Consider the following 14,603-nt stretch of genomic DNA (forward strand, 5'->3'; position numbering starts at 1 on the left):
ACACACACACACACACACACACACACACACACACACACACACACACATAAAACCTCCCCATCCCCAAATTTCCAGCTCTGCTCCTAACCCCCAGGCCTGTGCCCTCTTTTTCCTTTGGAACATGAATTTCGATTCTGTTGTCGCGGTGGAGAGAGGCTATCCAGCGCCTCTCAGCTCACTTGGGAACAATGAGAATGGTCAGCACACACAGGGTGTGGGGGCTTACGTCACTGGCAATGTCCCTGGACACACGGGCAGTCTGGAACGGAATGGCGTCCAGCCTGAAGTCACAGCCACGGGCCCGGTCCTGCTCCCAGGCATTCCTGTACATTTTCTGGGTGAGAAAACCAAAGCACCCGTGAATGAGGAACAACTGTTGCCCACGGTGCTATTTGCTCTCAGCAGGAGTGACGCTCCAGAGATGTGTGAGTTCACGGCCTGGTGTGAAGCAGGGGGCCTTACCCTGCTCTCAGGTTCATGGGGCTGGCCATAAGGGACTCCTGCTCTTCAGGAGTGTGCTCACCACCTCCTGCTGTTCTCAGGAGCCTTGCACATCCTTCCTGTGCCTGGACCCCCTCTGAGGGTCTCAGCTTTTCAGGCTCCTGACCCCTCAGCCTGGACCTCAGAACCCAGTTGCACCCCCCACACACACACACACACATGCTGAGAGTGCTCTCTCAACCTTCCCAGCAGTTGGCTGGTTTCCCTCGCTGCCTGAGGTTGGGGCTCTCTAGCTGTGATGCTCTCTCATCACAGGCATGCCCTCCACAGACTGGTGGGGACGCCAGAACCTCCCAGCAGGGAATCCGGCCCACATGGCCCTTCCCTGTCTTCCCCTTCACCCTGACTTTTCAAGCTGATCCACTCCCCTCTGGGGTCTGTGCGTTCATCCTCTCGGGCCTCTTGCACAGCCACATCCCGGGGGCGGGGGGGGGGGGGGGGGGGGGGGAGGGAACTCCAGCTCTTCCGTTCCTTCCTGTGGCTAACTAGTTCTTTCCAAGGTAAGTCAGACGACAGCCCATCAGCACATTCTTCTGGCAGTCCACTTCCTGTTCTGATGGCTGCCAGAAACGTCCGAGTAGGAAGTGAAGACAACCCTGAACATTCCATGAGGGAGACCTAGTGCTTTCCTGGTAAGAGCCCCAGGTCTGGGGCAGTTACTGATGCCAAACTTTCCCCGAACTTCAAGTCCAACACCAGATTACGTGGGTGCCCTGTGCACGCCAGCCCTGGCGCCCGGGTAGCTCAGGGCCACCTGTAGAGGCCTTGGCCTGAACTGAGGCTGTCCCCAGTGTGCCAGCTCTCTTTCTCCTGGCGCCCCCACACACGTGCCTGCTATGGTGGCTGCCTCCTGTGTTTTCTATGCTGCTGAGGTTTCTGCTTTGCTGCTGACACTCTTTAGATTCTGCAGGCGCTTTGATTCGGAACCATGGGCATCCCTCCTCTTGATCACAGTTTTGTCCTCGTCCTCACACATTAGAGTCATTTGATTTTGAGTTATTTCGGCTGCCTTGCACATCTCAATGGCTTTCTTTGCTCAGGAAGGTCACTTTGCCCCACATCCTCCTGGCAGAGCACTTGATCCAATTGTGCGCATTCCACACGCCCCTGAAGGAGTGCTCTTTCAAATGAGGTTCAGGAGCTCTCCACACTCGGTGAGCCCTGACGGCTAATTTCAGCTCCAGGACTCTGCAGCTGACCCCCGCCTTGTGAGAGCAGGCGTGCTTATCTTGGGAGCCTGGGGTGGGTGTCCTCCTTAAGCTGGGACACTCATGAACTAGCAGTTTCCTCCCCATCTCTGGGCTGAGGTCCTAGGAGGGGTACTTCAGCAGAGGCCTGGCCTCCCCATCCTTGGGAATTAATGAGCTGGACCTTCTGTGCCAGCTCTGCCGAGGGGGCGGTCCAGCTTCTCCAGATGGAGGCCACCCCATCATAGCTGCTGTTCTAAAATTATCCCTTGCTCGTTCCTCAAAAGCTTCAAATGGTCATAATAACTCATATTTACAAAGCCCGAGAGCATTCACCGTGTGGGACCCCACAGGGCTTTACAACAGTAACAAACTAATACACACGCTAACTAGAAGGCCCCTCTCTCCAACCCCCGCAAGGCAGCCACCTCTGGGGTGAGCTGCAGCAGCTGTCGATCCACACGCAGCCCCAGGACACAATGGCCAGGCCAGGCATCGAAGAATGGCCGGACGCTAGGAGGCTGTTCGCTGCCCTAGGCCAACACACTCAGCCTGTATTATTCCAACCTGACAGTGTCTTTTGATTGCCCCGCTCCTCTACCTGTTATCTGAGGATCACGGCATCACCGGCTGAGCGGCTGCCTATTCTATTCCAACCAGGCCTCCAACCCCTGCCAACAACAAGCCCCGGTTTAGGAAACAGAGTCTTGGTTACACAGGCAAAAGGGCACATGTCCAAGGGGAGCGGGAGTGTTGGCACGCACAGTTCTATGCACAAAGGAGCCAGCTACGTTGAGCACATCCTTTCAAAGTGCAGAGTGAGACGGTGCGACACCATCTGCACCACCGTATGTCTCTGAGCGGCTAAAGAAAGAGGTCTGAGAAGCTCACATCACAGGTGTGCCTACATGGGCCAGAGCCTGGGCCACACCCCTAACCATCCCCAGGCACATGGCTGAAGTCTTCCGAGCCTAGATTCAGAATGCCAGAGCTAACGTGGCTTCCCTCAGCCCAGCTCCATGTCTTCCTGGTTTACAGGTGAGGGAACTGAGGTCCAGTGAGGAAAATGATGGAAATCACACGAGCAGTTTGTCCCGATCGGGGTCCAGGGTTCTTTCTCCCTCATGCCCTCCTTAGGGCTTAAAAAAGAAGTCAATGGATCACCCCTGGGCTGTTAGAAGCAGGCATGCAGCAGTCCTACTTACGTCACTGAGGTGCATGGCGTTCAGGCGCGCTCTGGCGAGATCTGGGTGGTCTGGGAGGGGGGTGTACCTATGAAGGGAGTCTGCATCTCCTGACCTGTACAGGCGCTGTGGGCGAGACAATCGACGGAAGCAGGGCCTTGGCACCACTGCTCGGGGAAAAGCCGGGAGGAACGTCTCCTGACCCTCTCTTTTACTAAATGAGGAAATTCAGCACTGCTCCTAGGGACCATCCTTCTGGAATCATCCCCTGGTAGAAGGTGTGGCCAGGATCGTGCGACGGTGAACGATATTGTTAAGATATTCATCATGATCTATTCCAAATGCACTATAAACCAGCTCCATCGTTGGCTGCACCTGCCTACTTTATTCTGTCTCAAATGGGTGGCTAGTTCTCAGACCCTCTGCAACCTCATGCCTGCGTTCTCTGGTAACAAGAACAGGCTCCGGAGGCCCTGTTGTTCAACATGAACAGTAGTAATAAAAAACAAATTAGTCTTTTTATTATACAATTTATAAATTATAACTATATATGTATATATATAGTTGTATAGTCTTAGTGTTTTAAAAACTTAGTCTAGTTTACCCAGACCCCACAGACACAATTTGAACGTGAATGCTTTGTCTTGGTTTTCATTGCAGAGCAGAGATCTCTGCCTTGCCAACATTAAGCAGCACTTGAATTCCATCTGTCTCTCGGGGGTGGACATCCTATTTCCAGCCCTTCCCAAATCCCTTCAGGCTTTGAAAATGTGAGCTGTTCCAGGCAGCACTTGGGCTCGTGGGGGGGGGGGGGGGGGCGGCAGTCCTGTAAGTGTGTGAAGAATAAAAACCCTTGACAATTCAAAGGAGAAAACACGTGCAGCTTCCTGTCCCTTGGAAGAGGAAGCAGGCCTGAGGTACACAGGGAACAAAGGCAGAAGGGAGCTTTGAATGCTGCTCTTCTTTACTGCGGCAGCACGGCTATAGTCAGCCTTTTAATTCCATTGCAGACATCAGAAATTAAGATACATCTGGCCTCGTGTTTGGTGAGAGATCATCAGTAATACTTGGTATCACCGTAATCTGACTCAAACCATAGTAACTGCATTTACAGAGGACTCACTGTGTTTTATTTGCCTTTACTTATTTAATCCTCTTTAAATTCACTCAACGGGAATTTGAGTGAAATTGAGTGAATTGACCTGCTGCCTCAGGTCTCCCATGCCCTCCCTCCTTCAAATAGGGAGCATGAGGTTAGAAGAGGTTAGCAACTGGCCCACAATCACCCCGATGGCTTGCACTCCCATGTAGCACCGAGTCACAGTACCCAGTGCATGCCCACAGTGAGTGGGCTGAAGATCTCACCTCATTACAGTGCACATAGCTGTTCTTGGCATGAACAAGGTCTGGAGAGTCAACCACCGTGGTGAACTTGATACTGTCTGGTTTTTTACGGTACTTGGTCTATAAAAGAAAAGATTCCCCTGATACACGGTTAAATTCTTTAATCCTGGCTTCTTGGGACCATATGTGTAAACAACAATGGCGTATCAGAAGACAAGCTGCTCAGTAGCACGGGAGGGCCCAAGCTTCCCTCTGTGATTAAAAGTGTGTGACAGGCACTTTGCTTCTTAAAGAAGGGACCCCTTAAAGGAGTCCTCCCACAGAGGCTTGCTTAGACCCTCTCCACGCAAGTGCTGTTAATAAGAAAACCAAGGATGGCAGTGTCTCTCTCTAGCGGTGCTCTAGGGCAGAAGGCCAAGGCCATCAACCGGTTGGTATTGCTATCCCTATGAAACTTTTAATACCCCCTGGAGGTGTGAAGGTGACGTCCACACACTGGACCAAACTCAGAGGGTAGATACAGATTCCCCACACTGCCAATGAAAACGGGGAGTGGCATCACATGATAACTGACGATTAGCATCTAGCAAAAAGCTCCTAAGGTGTTTAGTGATTTCAACTCCTTTGCAGTGAATGAGTTACAGGGAAATACTGTTTTAGGTTTGGGTTGCAAATGGCTCCAGAAAAGATGCTGGGAGTCCATCGGCCTTGGGTCTGTCTTGGTATGGTCTCTATTGTGCAAGCAGATTCTCTACTCAAAAGAAAATGCTTGGATCACCCATGTCACTCAGGAAGGTCGGACTGATGGTACCTCACTGATGAGCTCTCCAGCCTTCTTTGCACTCTCTATCTGGGGAGATCGCAGAGCCAGCCATCCTGTGCCCTTCATGCTCATCAAGTCTGATTTGTAATGAAACTGCAAAAAGAAAACCAAGGGTTCCTGTCAGGATGGTGCCTAGGGCCTCAAGGGCATTTCAAGAAGGCCCTTGTTTCACAGTAAGAAAGATAACAATAAAGAAAATAATAAGGCCTTCACAGTCATGCTCCATCCCAACAGTCCAGCGTCGTCACTCAGAGAAGACTCTGGACACTAAGCCCAGCTGTTCTGAATTTGCACATTTTTCTGTGAAGAAAGTAATGGAGCTCAATAAAGGTACAGGAAGCCCCATCAGCAAGACTTGAAGCTGACCGCAATGACACCATGGACAAGCATTTAAGGAAAGAGCTACATGAGTGCTAAAATCCAAGGATCAACCAGGATTATTTGGGTTCATTCTGTCAGTAAGGTAATCTACCACGTGCCAAACAAGAACGATCTGCATACAGCTTAGTGGATAGAACAGTTTTGAGCCCTAGACTGAAGCTGCTATGACTCAGAGCAAATTACTTTTCCAAAATGCAACTCAGTCCCTGTCATATTTGAAGGTCAAAACAATCCTTCTTGTAAAAAGCCAAGAATCCATGGTAAACAAGAGACCATTAAATTTGTTCTTGATACAGTGGGCATAGAGGGGTCAGAGGTCAACTACAAGAGGAATTTAAAAACAAAAACAAATTTCACTGTGATGGGCTAGCAATGAGTTAGCCCCTGTAATCATTTCATGCCTCAGTTTACTCCCTGCCCCCAACTATAACTTATTATGATTTGCTTATATAGCAGAATCAGGCAAAACCTTATCCTCTTTCTTCATTTTAAGGGCTTAGGAGAGTAGGCTAATGACACCGTCCCTGGGAGAAATAAATAGGAGCGCTACAACAGCGGCTCTGATTGGAGCCCCAGCCTGTCAAGTCTCATCAGCAGTCCTTGATCTGCCTGCATCGCCTGCAATGACACCGGCACTCAACCGCCTTTCTTCTCCTCTTTATGGAAATTGGGTATTTTTAAAGGTAGGAAAAAACCTCTCTAAGGAAATCTGAAATTTGGATCTAAACGAAGTTGATGGCATTTCTCTAATTTAGATATAAGTCCCGCTGTAACGCAAAATATCGTTCTAGATATCAGCCCCTCGGCCTTTTTAGTTCTCTTTCATTTCGGGATCCACAGCGCTCCTCACAGCTGGCCTCAAAGAGGGACTGTTTCTGATCTACTGTCTGCTGGTTAATGCCCCTGTGCCAATTCCGCACTGCTTCCCGACCGGTGGAGGGAGGGCATCACTCGGGCTCAGGAGCAGGTTTCAAAACCCCATGTCAGTAAGATTGCTTTTCATACTGTGTCTTTTCAGTCTACAGCGGCAATGCTTTTGCCTTCGACTCTGATAAAGAACAGAGAAAATTGGATAAATTTCTAAGTTGGAGAGAATAAGCCTACAGGGCCTCTTCACAGCCAGGCCCTGCTCCTTTCATAAGGGAGATGAAGTGGGGGTACTCTTTCAAGCTGCCTTTGTGGAGCTGAGCACTACGATTACAGGTAAGACAGAAAGCAAGATGCAGGTTCCCCAAAGATCCGACTGTGCCTTGACGCCTCTAAACAGACCCTCATTGATATCTCAGCCCCGGCCCAGCTTTCACTATTCACACAGACCCTAAAAACAACACACCACCCCCGACTTCATGATGAAAGAAGGGAAAGAGGAGGGGAGCCAAGAAGAGTCAGCTATCCAAAGACAGCTTCAGAGAACTGTTCTGAGAAAGGAATAACCTTCCCAAACTGCCCAGCCTCGTCTGGCTCACCCAAACGGCAGGCTCTGTTTTCCCTTATACGTCGTAAAGTCCAGAGGGCACCTAACAATTCATGGTTAGGGCTCTTCTGGTACCTGAGTTTTGGAGTAATCTTTTGCAAATGCCGTAAGCAAAACATTCAGCTCCCGAGTAATATCGAGTGTGGGCACTGTGCAAGCACTTGTGCCCAGGAGGTCCCTGAGCAAAGGGCACATTTGCCATGTGAATAAGACACCGTGTCCTTGCCTCTCCATACATTTGTTTGGACTCTGTCTCAACACATGCCCACTCTGCCTGCAGAGCAGAGGTTCATGTTCTCACCCACAGAACAATCTGATCAAATGACACTAAGAGCCATGGGCTGCTGTGCTCTGGGCGAACCACACTGGAAGCCATCAACAATGCAGACTAGAGCGCCTAGCTCATAATGCAGCCAGCCACCCACGGAAGCCAGGAGACTGAGCAGGGATCAGGCAACCAGAGCCAGAAGCCGGGCTCCATCTGGGTCTATCTATGGGGACTTGGCAGCTTATGACGCCAAGTCAAGGCAGACCGTGAGAGGATGAGGGCCCAGAGAGACGATGGGTGGCACGATGCCCGCCACGGTGTCCCACCCAACAGCTGCATGTGACCATTTTACTATTGTCAACATGTCCAAGACTGCGTAAGGAGGAAGGACCTGCAGCTCATGCAGCCAGTGTGGAGGAACGGGACGTGCACCTCAGAAACATAACTCCAGAGCCTTCCTCCGGTGACACGAGGCCGCTTCTACTCTCCCCTGTTCTTGGTTATGAAAGATTTCTCCTTTGGGAGCCTCGGGGTCCACACCTGTTGCTACAGCTTTAAGATCCTTAGCAGTGTATCAAAGCAGATATTAAGACTCATAACCAAACCTTTGACAGAGTGCAGGGAATCATATGAAAGAAGGGGGAGTTAGTAAGACCTGGAGAGTAGAGGAGCACCACAAGGACCAAATATATCAGGGCACAAAGGTCTTTTATGAGACTGTTTCTCCAACCAAGGACCATGTATGAATATAACCTAGAACCCCTGCTCAGATATAGCCCATGGTAGCTCAGTGTCCAAATGGGTTCTCTAATAAAGGGAACAGGGACTATTCCTGACATGAACTCAATGGCAAGCTCTTTGACCCCCCCATCCCAAAGGGAGGAGCAGCCTTGCTAGGCCACTAAGGAAGACATTGCAGCCAGGCCTGAAGAGACTTGATAAACTAGGGTCAGATGGAAAGGGAGGAGGTCCTCCCCTATTAGTGGACTTAGAAAGGGGCACTGAGGAGATGAGGGAGGGAGGGTAGGATTGGGAGAGAAGAAGGGAGGGCTATGGCTGGGATACAAAGTAAATAACCTGTGATTAATATAAAAAATAAATTTAAAAAAAAAGATCCTTCAGGAGAGTTGGAATTCAGAGCTTAGGGCCTGAGCCCATCTGACAACCCTCCCCTATCAGCTGGAAGCAAAGGACAGCAGTCAGTGTCAGTCATGATCACGTTATCTTTAGCTCCTGACCTCCATCTTCCCTCTCCTCATCTCCCATCTACTGAAACACCTCTTCATCCACCTACTCTCATGTGGAAACATATGTAGCGTTCCATGGTATATGCATATGTATTCACATGTGTGTGGACATACGTGTGTCATGGGAGTGCATATTGAGTTTGTGTGCATGTACAAGCCTGGAGCTGGCATCAGGCATATTTGTCAGTCACTCTTATTGAGGCAGGGGCTCTCAGGGAACCTGGAATTTGCTGATTTCTGGGTAGCCATGATATGCAACTTGTCCTGGGGACCCTTGTCTCTGCTTCCTGAGAGCTGGGATTACAGGTGGCTGTCATACTTGTCTGGCTTTTATGTGGGCTCGGGACCCAAACTCTGCTCCTCACATTTGCATGCCAAGTGTTTTGTTCTCTGAGCTCCTCGCCCCCAGCCCTTACTCACTGGCTCTGTTAGACCTCAAACATATCATAACTGTTCCTGCTCATGCTTTTGCCTTGACACTTACTGTCCTATTTGCATGGCTTTCTCTACCCCCTTCCCTCATCTCCTTCAGGCCTTCATGCAAATGTCACCTCTCCCTTGAGAACCACACGCATGCCCGACTGTAAATGGCACCTGAAGCTGGGTGGTGGTACTACCTGAAACCACAATACTTTGGAAGCTGAGATGGCAACACCTCAAATTTAAGGACATCTTGGGCTAAATAACAAAACCCTGCCTCAAAAATTGCATGTGCATGAACACACACACAACTGTACGCATATGTGCATGAACACACACACAACTGTACGCATATGTGCGTGTGCACACACATACTTTTGCACCCCACTTCTGTGTTCCATATAACCCCTAGCAGGTATCACCATCTGAGATATAAGATATAAGATTGCCATGTCAAGCATGGTTAATCTCCCTTCAAGGCAGTGGGACTTCCACAAGCTCAGGAGATGTTTTTTACTCTTTTGCTGATGACCGTATTCTCCCAGAAGGAGAGAAGAATTGAAGGGAGGAGAGGAGGGGGGAGAAAGAGGAGCAAGGTCAGAAACTTGGAGCAGGAATTGAGGTGAGAGGCAGTTTCTAAAGAGACGCAGAAGACAAGATAAGGCAGAGCGCTGACCATATACTAGTAGGTGCTCAATAAATACCAGTGGAACAAATAATCCCAACCTGGAGGACATAGGCCAAGTTTGGGATGGAGAGGGTTCGAAAGGTCCAAGATGAACCTCAGGTAAATCGGAAAGGAGGGGGGCCAGCACTGTTTAAACCCTACCTCACTCTGCAGGGCGTGGGCTTTCTTGGCCCAGGCCATCTTCAGATCCTCGGGCAGGGCAGTGAACTTGTGGCACTGTGTCCGGTAGTCATGGTCACTGGCCAGGCCCTGGGCCTTCCTGGCATGGACCAGGAACGCCATATCCATGGGCAGGTGGCACTGGGCTTGGCTGCTGGCCGCCTCCTTCTTGTACTGGTTCTCGCTCTGCAGCTGCCCCATCCGCTGGCAGTGCCGGAGCCGTGGGTCACCACTCACGCTCTGGATGCCGATCAGGTGCCCCCGCTCCTTCACAAATGCGTGCCTATAGAGAAACTGGAAGGGACGGCCAGCTGACCAGGAGCCAACATGTGCCCACCTCACAGCAGCATGGAGCCAACGCATGCCCACCTCACAGCAAAGCGTAGCCAGTGAGTGCACACCTGTGGAACCGCATCACAGGCCTTGGGGGAGGGGTCAGCTCTCCCTGTGCTAAGCAGCAAGAGCTGCCACAGGCAACTGGCCTGAAGCACGCCTCCCTCCCTCAGGGCCGACAGAGAGAAACATTATCTAATTAAAATCAGATTCTCAGAACTATGAAGAGCTCCCTGCTCCCTTGTGCATCCTGTGGCCAAAGGAATTTTGTTAAATAGGGTAAAAAAGAAGCTTGTATTTTATCCACTCATATTTAGAGAAACATTAAGCCCCAAAGACAGGACCTGCTCATTTGAAGTCTGTGTTTTCTGTGATTTGTTTGTGGGAAAGGGAAAGTCACCTTCATGTCCCAAAGCTATGGATGTATGCAACACAGCTGTGGGTTGTGGAGGAAAGTGACAGAGAGCCAAGGGGGAGGCCATTGCCATCTCTTATCTCATCCTTGTTCTGGGCGATGCTGCAAATGGGCAGCTCTCAGGTGGCCACCGCCCAGTGCTCGCAGTCGGGCCGCAGTCACCAGCTGCTGACAAGGGAGACTCTTGCGTGCACCTGTCTTGTGATCAGCCCTCCCTGCTTTGCTGAAGGACCTTATTCAGAACTAATATATTCTGCAGGTGACATCCTGTCTCACACGGTTCTACATTTGCCCTAATTCAGGAGAAATGAGCCTTACACATTGTTTTACATGAAGTTAACAGAGATGAGGCAGGATGGAAGGTCAGAGCATTCCACTCACATCACTGGCGATGTCCCCAGAGGCCCGTGCAGCCTGGAAGGGCAAAGCGTCTATCGTCAGCTTGTAGCCCTGAGCACAAAGATGACGCCAGGACTCCTTGTATTTTGCCTAAAGTGGGAACACATAAATAACTTAAAAAATACATGAAGCAACGAACAAAGACTGCACACCCTTTCACATGTAGGATGGTGTCCTAGCATCCACTGTGAGCAGCAAACACGTTCTGTCTCACAGATCGACCTCTCATTAGCACATGCCCCGTGGTAGGCTCTGAGCATGCATGTCTATATAACATGTGTGAACTTTACATAGGCATCTAAAATGGGGGCTTCTTGGAAGCTTCGGCAGATGGCGGGGAGGTGGCTGCTGGGCCCCTTGTGGACCACCACACTGGTGGCTTTGGAGCATGCTCAAATCTCAACGGGAAGGCAGGCTTGCCTCGCTCAGGTTGGCTGCGTTGGTTTTCGCTCGGATGAACTCGGGCAGGCCGAGGCTCACTGTGTACCGGTGCCGCGCGTCCTCCCCAGCCGCCTTGTAAAGACGCTGAAGCCAAGTCACAAACAAAGAAAAAGCAGTGAGAAGGCAAGTATGCGGCTCTGTGCTCGCTTGCGGCTGGGAAGGCCTCACTGGACACAGCTCAGCCAGGGCTGAGGGACATTTCCTTCAGTAGAGTCGGGCTGCACGAGTCACAGGAGACGGAAGGAGTGTGAAGAACTGCACTTCACTTTATAAGCGCCGAGGAAGGCAAACATGGGGAGACACTCCTGAAGACCTGGGACACGTAAGGAAGCCCTGCTGATGGCAGGAGCTGGCCCTGGTCTGCACCCTTCCCTGAAACCTCAGCATCCCTTCTGAGATCAGGCTGAGCGCAGGCCACCCCGGAGGACGTGTCCCCGTGATGAGAAATGAATGGGTCAGTGTTTGCCGGCTGCTGCAAGGTTGGGGGCCATCCTGAAACAGCCGCTCCACAGCCCGAGGCTCAGAAAGGCAAGGAGGGGCAGGGAAGAGCTGCTAACAGATGGCCTTTCTGTGCAAGACACTGAACTGCGTCTCTGCCGGGTGTCCTTGCCCTTGGCTGCCATGTCCAGCTTTTGAAGGCTTTGGTTGAATGTGAAGGCGAATGGTAAAAATAGCCAGATCTCCACATAACTTCTGAAAGCTAGGGTGGGGAGAATCTTTAAAAATCCAAAATGATCTGATGGTGTGTGTGTGCTCAGCCAACAGGAGAGCGGCCACAGAGCTGGGAGGACAGAGGAGGCAATTCTGGCAGAGGCGACCCCTGCCCCTCTTTTTCCAGTGTATTGGGAATCCTAAATTTGGGAGTAAACAGATGGAGTAGATAGGGAGGATAAGGTGAGGCAAAGGTTCAGGAATCCAGACAGATGTCATACCCTAGACCCGCCTCCGGATAACCACTAGCCCCAGAAATGAACATTCTGTTGGTGAGCTGCTATCACCTAGCACAGAACCACAGACCAGTGTTTCTAACTCCTTTGTGCCAGGGTCAGAGGGCCTGTCTGTGACACTCTGGGTGCGGTGGGTAGGTAGGGTGTGGCCTGAGGCTGAGCTGCCAAGCTGCCCCTGTCTGATGAGCCAGGGTAGTCTAAAGCAGATGTCCAGCTGGCCTTCCCGGCCTCTTCGAGATGGTTAAGCAATGTATAGAATGCTCTTTTTTTTCCCCAAATCCCCCATAAGCATGGCTGCCTTTCCCCTCCTCAGCCCACAAAAATTCACACTTTTTTTTTTCTTTTATTAATCTAGCCATCCTTGGAGAGCCATGGGAGACTTCACCTCATTGGTGATCTGGTTGCTGAACTTGGCATGCAGAAGGTTGGGAGTATCTGTCACAGCTGTGTACTTGAATGACCGAGGGTACTGGCGGTACTTACTCTGAGAAAGGAAAGAGACGGCTCGGTAAGGTAGAGAACAGTGCTGTTAAGTCCTAATGAGTGTGTGTGTATGTGCCCATGAGCATGTGTGTATGTTTCTATGTGCACGCGCATGAGGCTGCCAGAGGACAGCTTGGGGTGGAGCACCTTGGGAGCACCAGCGAGTTAGGTCTCACTGACCTGCAACTTGCTGACCTGACAGCCTGGCTGGCCAGAGACCCAGGATCTTCCTGGCCCAGCCTTTGCCTGCATTGGAATTCTAAGTGTGTCCCCCATACTAGCGGCTTCTTTTGCCAGGCTGCCAGCCCATCCCTCTAGAATCCAGCAGGCCTCTCCCTCTCCGGGAGAAGTGGACCAGCTGCAGTCTGCGCCTGAGAAGACTCGGCACCCTCGGTATTGAGGGTACACGAAATGCTGCGCACCTTCAAAGCCATGCTCACAGAGTGGCCACAGGGCCACACGTTTGCAATCCTAGTACTGGAGAGGCAGACAGGTGGGTCCCTGGGGCTCACTGGCCAGCCTGCCTAGAACACTGAGAAAATTTCAGTGCTCGCTGGCAGCTGTGTCTGAAGTGGCAGCTATGTGCTTGGTGAGTTCTTGGTGACGTGTGTGTGACTCTGCCTACAGAACAACATCTAGGCCCTATGTGCACACTCACACAAATGCACACACAAACATACACACCCAACTGTCCACCCCAGGACTCAGAAGGCCATTGGCAGAGCCCAGCCTCTGCGGGTTCTCTGAAGATCCACACGGGGCTTTGATGGACGTGAGCCGTGGGGAGCTTTGATGCCACGCTGTTCTATGGTGGTAGAGCCAGGGCCTGAGCTCCCACAGCGCCCGTCCACCCACCTCAGCCTGCACACTGGCCCTGAACATCTGAACCTCTATTCCTACCTCCCCTGCCCTTCTGCATCAACACAAGTCACCTCTTGGAGTGAGCAAGGCTCCCTATGCACTTAGAGAGCTTAGAATTCTGAGAGTACACACACTCACACACACATTACCAAGAACTCACCAAGCACATAGCTGCCACTTCAGACACAGCTGCCAGCGAGCACTGGGCTTAAATCAGTGTCAGTCCTTACAAAAGCCAAATGGTGGTGTTCTGGTGTGACTAACTTAGAAGCCGGGGTGAGAAGGGGCAGCGAGCTCGGCTGGGGTCAAAAGCAGACAAGCCGACCAAGAGTGTCAATGCCTTGTGTGTTAGCTTCCAAAGCCTGTTTTCCGCTGTCCCACACGGCCGCCCCTCAGGAAGAGCACGTCTTCCGAGTGTGACTCGGCCTATGTGGTAATGGAGGAACTGACGTGGTATTTGTGTGTGTGTGATGTGTGCATATGCACGAAAGTGTACGCACAGTGTGTGTGTGTGATGTGCACCCATGGTGTGTGTACGTACATGCATGTGTGCGTACAGCGTGTGGACATGCATGTGTGCGTACAGCGTGTGGACATGCCTGTGTGCGTACAGCGTGTGGACATGCCTGTGTGTACAGCGTGTGGACATGCATGCATGTGTACAGCGTGTGGACATGCATGCGTGTGTATACTGTGTGTCTGTGTACAGCGTGTGGACATGCATGTGTGCGTACAGCGTGTGGACATGCCTGTGTGTACAGCGTGTGGACATGCCTGTGTATACAGCGTGTGGACATGCGTGTGTGTACAGCGTGTGGACATGCATGCGTGTGTACAGCGTGTGGACATGCATGCGTGTGTGTACTGTGTGTCTGTGTACAGCGTGTGGACATGCGTGTGTGTGTACAGCGTGTGTATATTGTGTGTGTGTACAGCGTGGGGACATGCATGCATGCGTGTGTATACTGTGTGTCTGTGTACAGCGTGTGGACATGCATGCGTGTGTGTGTACAGCGTGTGGACATGTATGTGTGTGTACAGCGTGTGG

General features: G+C 51.3%; 1 protein-coding gene across 1 annotated transcript in view; it reads right to left on the reverse strand.

Annotated features, from left to right (window-relative positions):
* Window positions 1–14,603, reverse strand: part of Nrap (nebulin related anchoring protein) — a 67,207-nt gene that overhangs the window by 2,803 nt on the left and 49,801 nt on the right. The window contains exons 30-37 of the mRNA XM_055591757.1: window positions 12,597–12,695; window positions 11,244–11,348; window positions 10,806–10,913; window positions 9,659–9,970; window positions 5,028–5,132; window positions 4,238–4,336; window positions 2,894–2,998; window positions 227–334 (exon numbers count right to left, since the gene is read on the reverse strand). Of these exons, the coding sequence (XP_055447732.1) occupies window positions 227–334; window positions 2,894–2,998; window positions 4,238–4,336; window positions 5,028–5,132; window positions 9,659–9,970; window positions 10,806–10,913; window positions 11,244–11,348; window positions 12,597–12,695 (1,041 nt within the window). The remainder of the gene's footprint in view (window positions 1–226; window positions 335–2,893; window positions 2,999–4,237; window positions 4,337–5,027; window positions 5,133–9,658; window positions 9,971–10,805; window positions 10,914–11,243; window positions 11,349–12,596; window positions 12,696–14,603) is intronic.

This window comes from Psammomys obesus, unplaced genomic scaffold (genome assembly GCF_907164565.1).
Source record: "Psammomys obesus unplaced genomic scaffold, mPsaObe1.curated_primary_1811, whole genome shotgun sequence".
Classification (NCBI taxonomy): domain Eukaryota; kingdom Metazoa; phylum Chordata; class Mammalia; order Rodentia; family Muridae; genus Psammomys; species Psammomys obesus.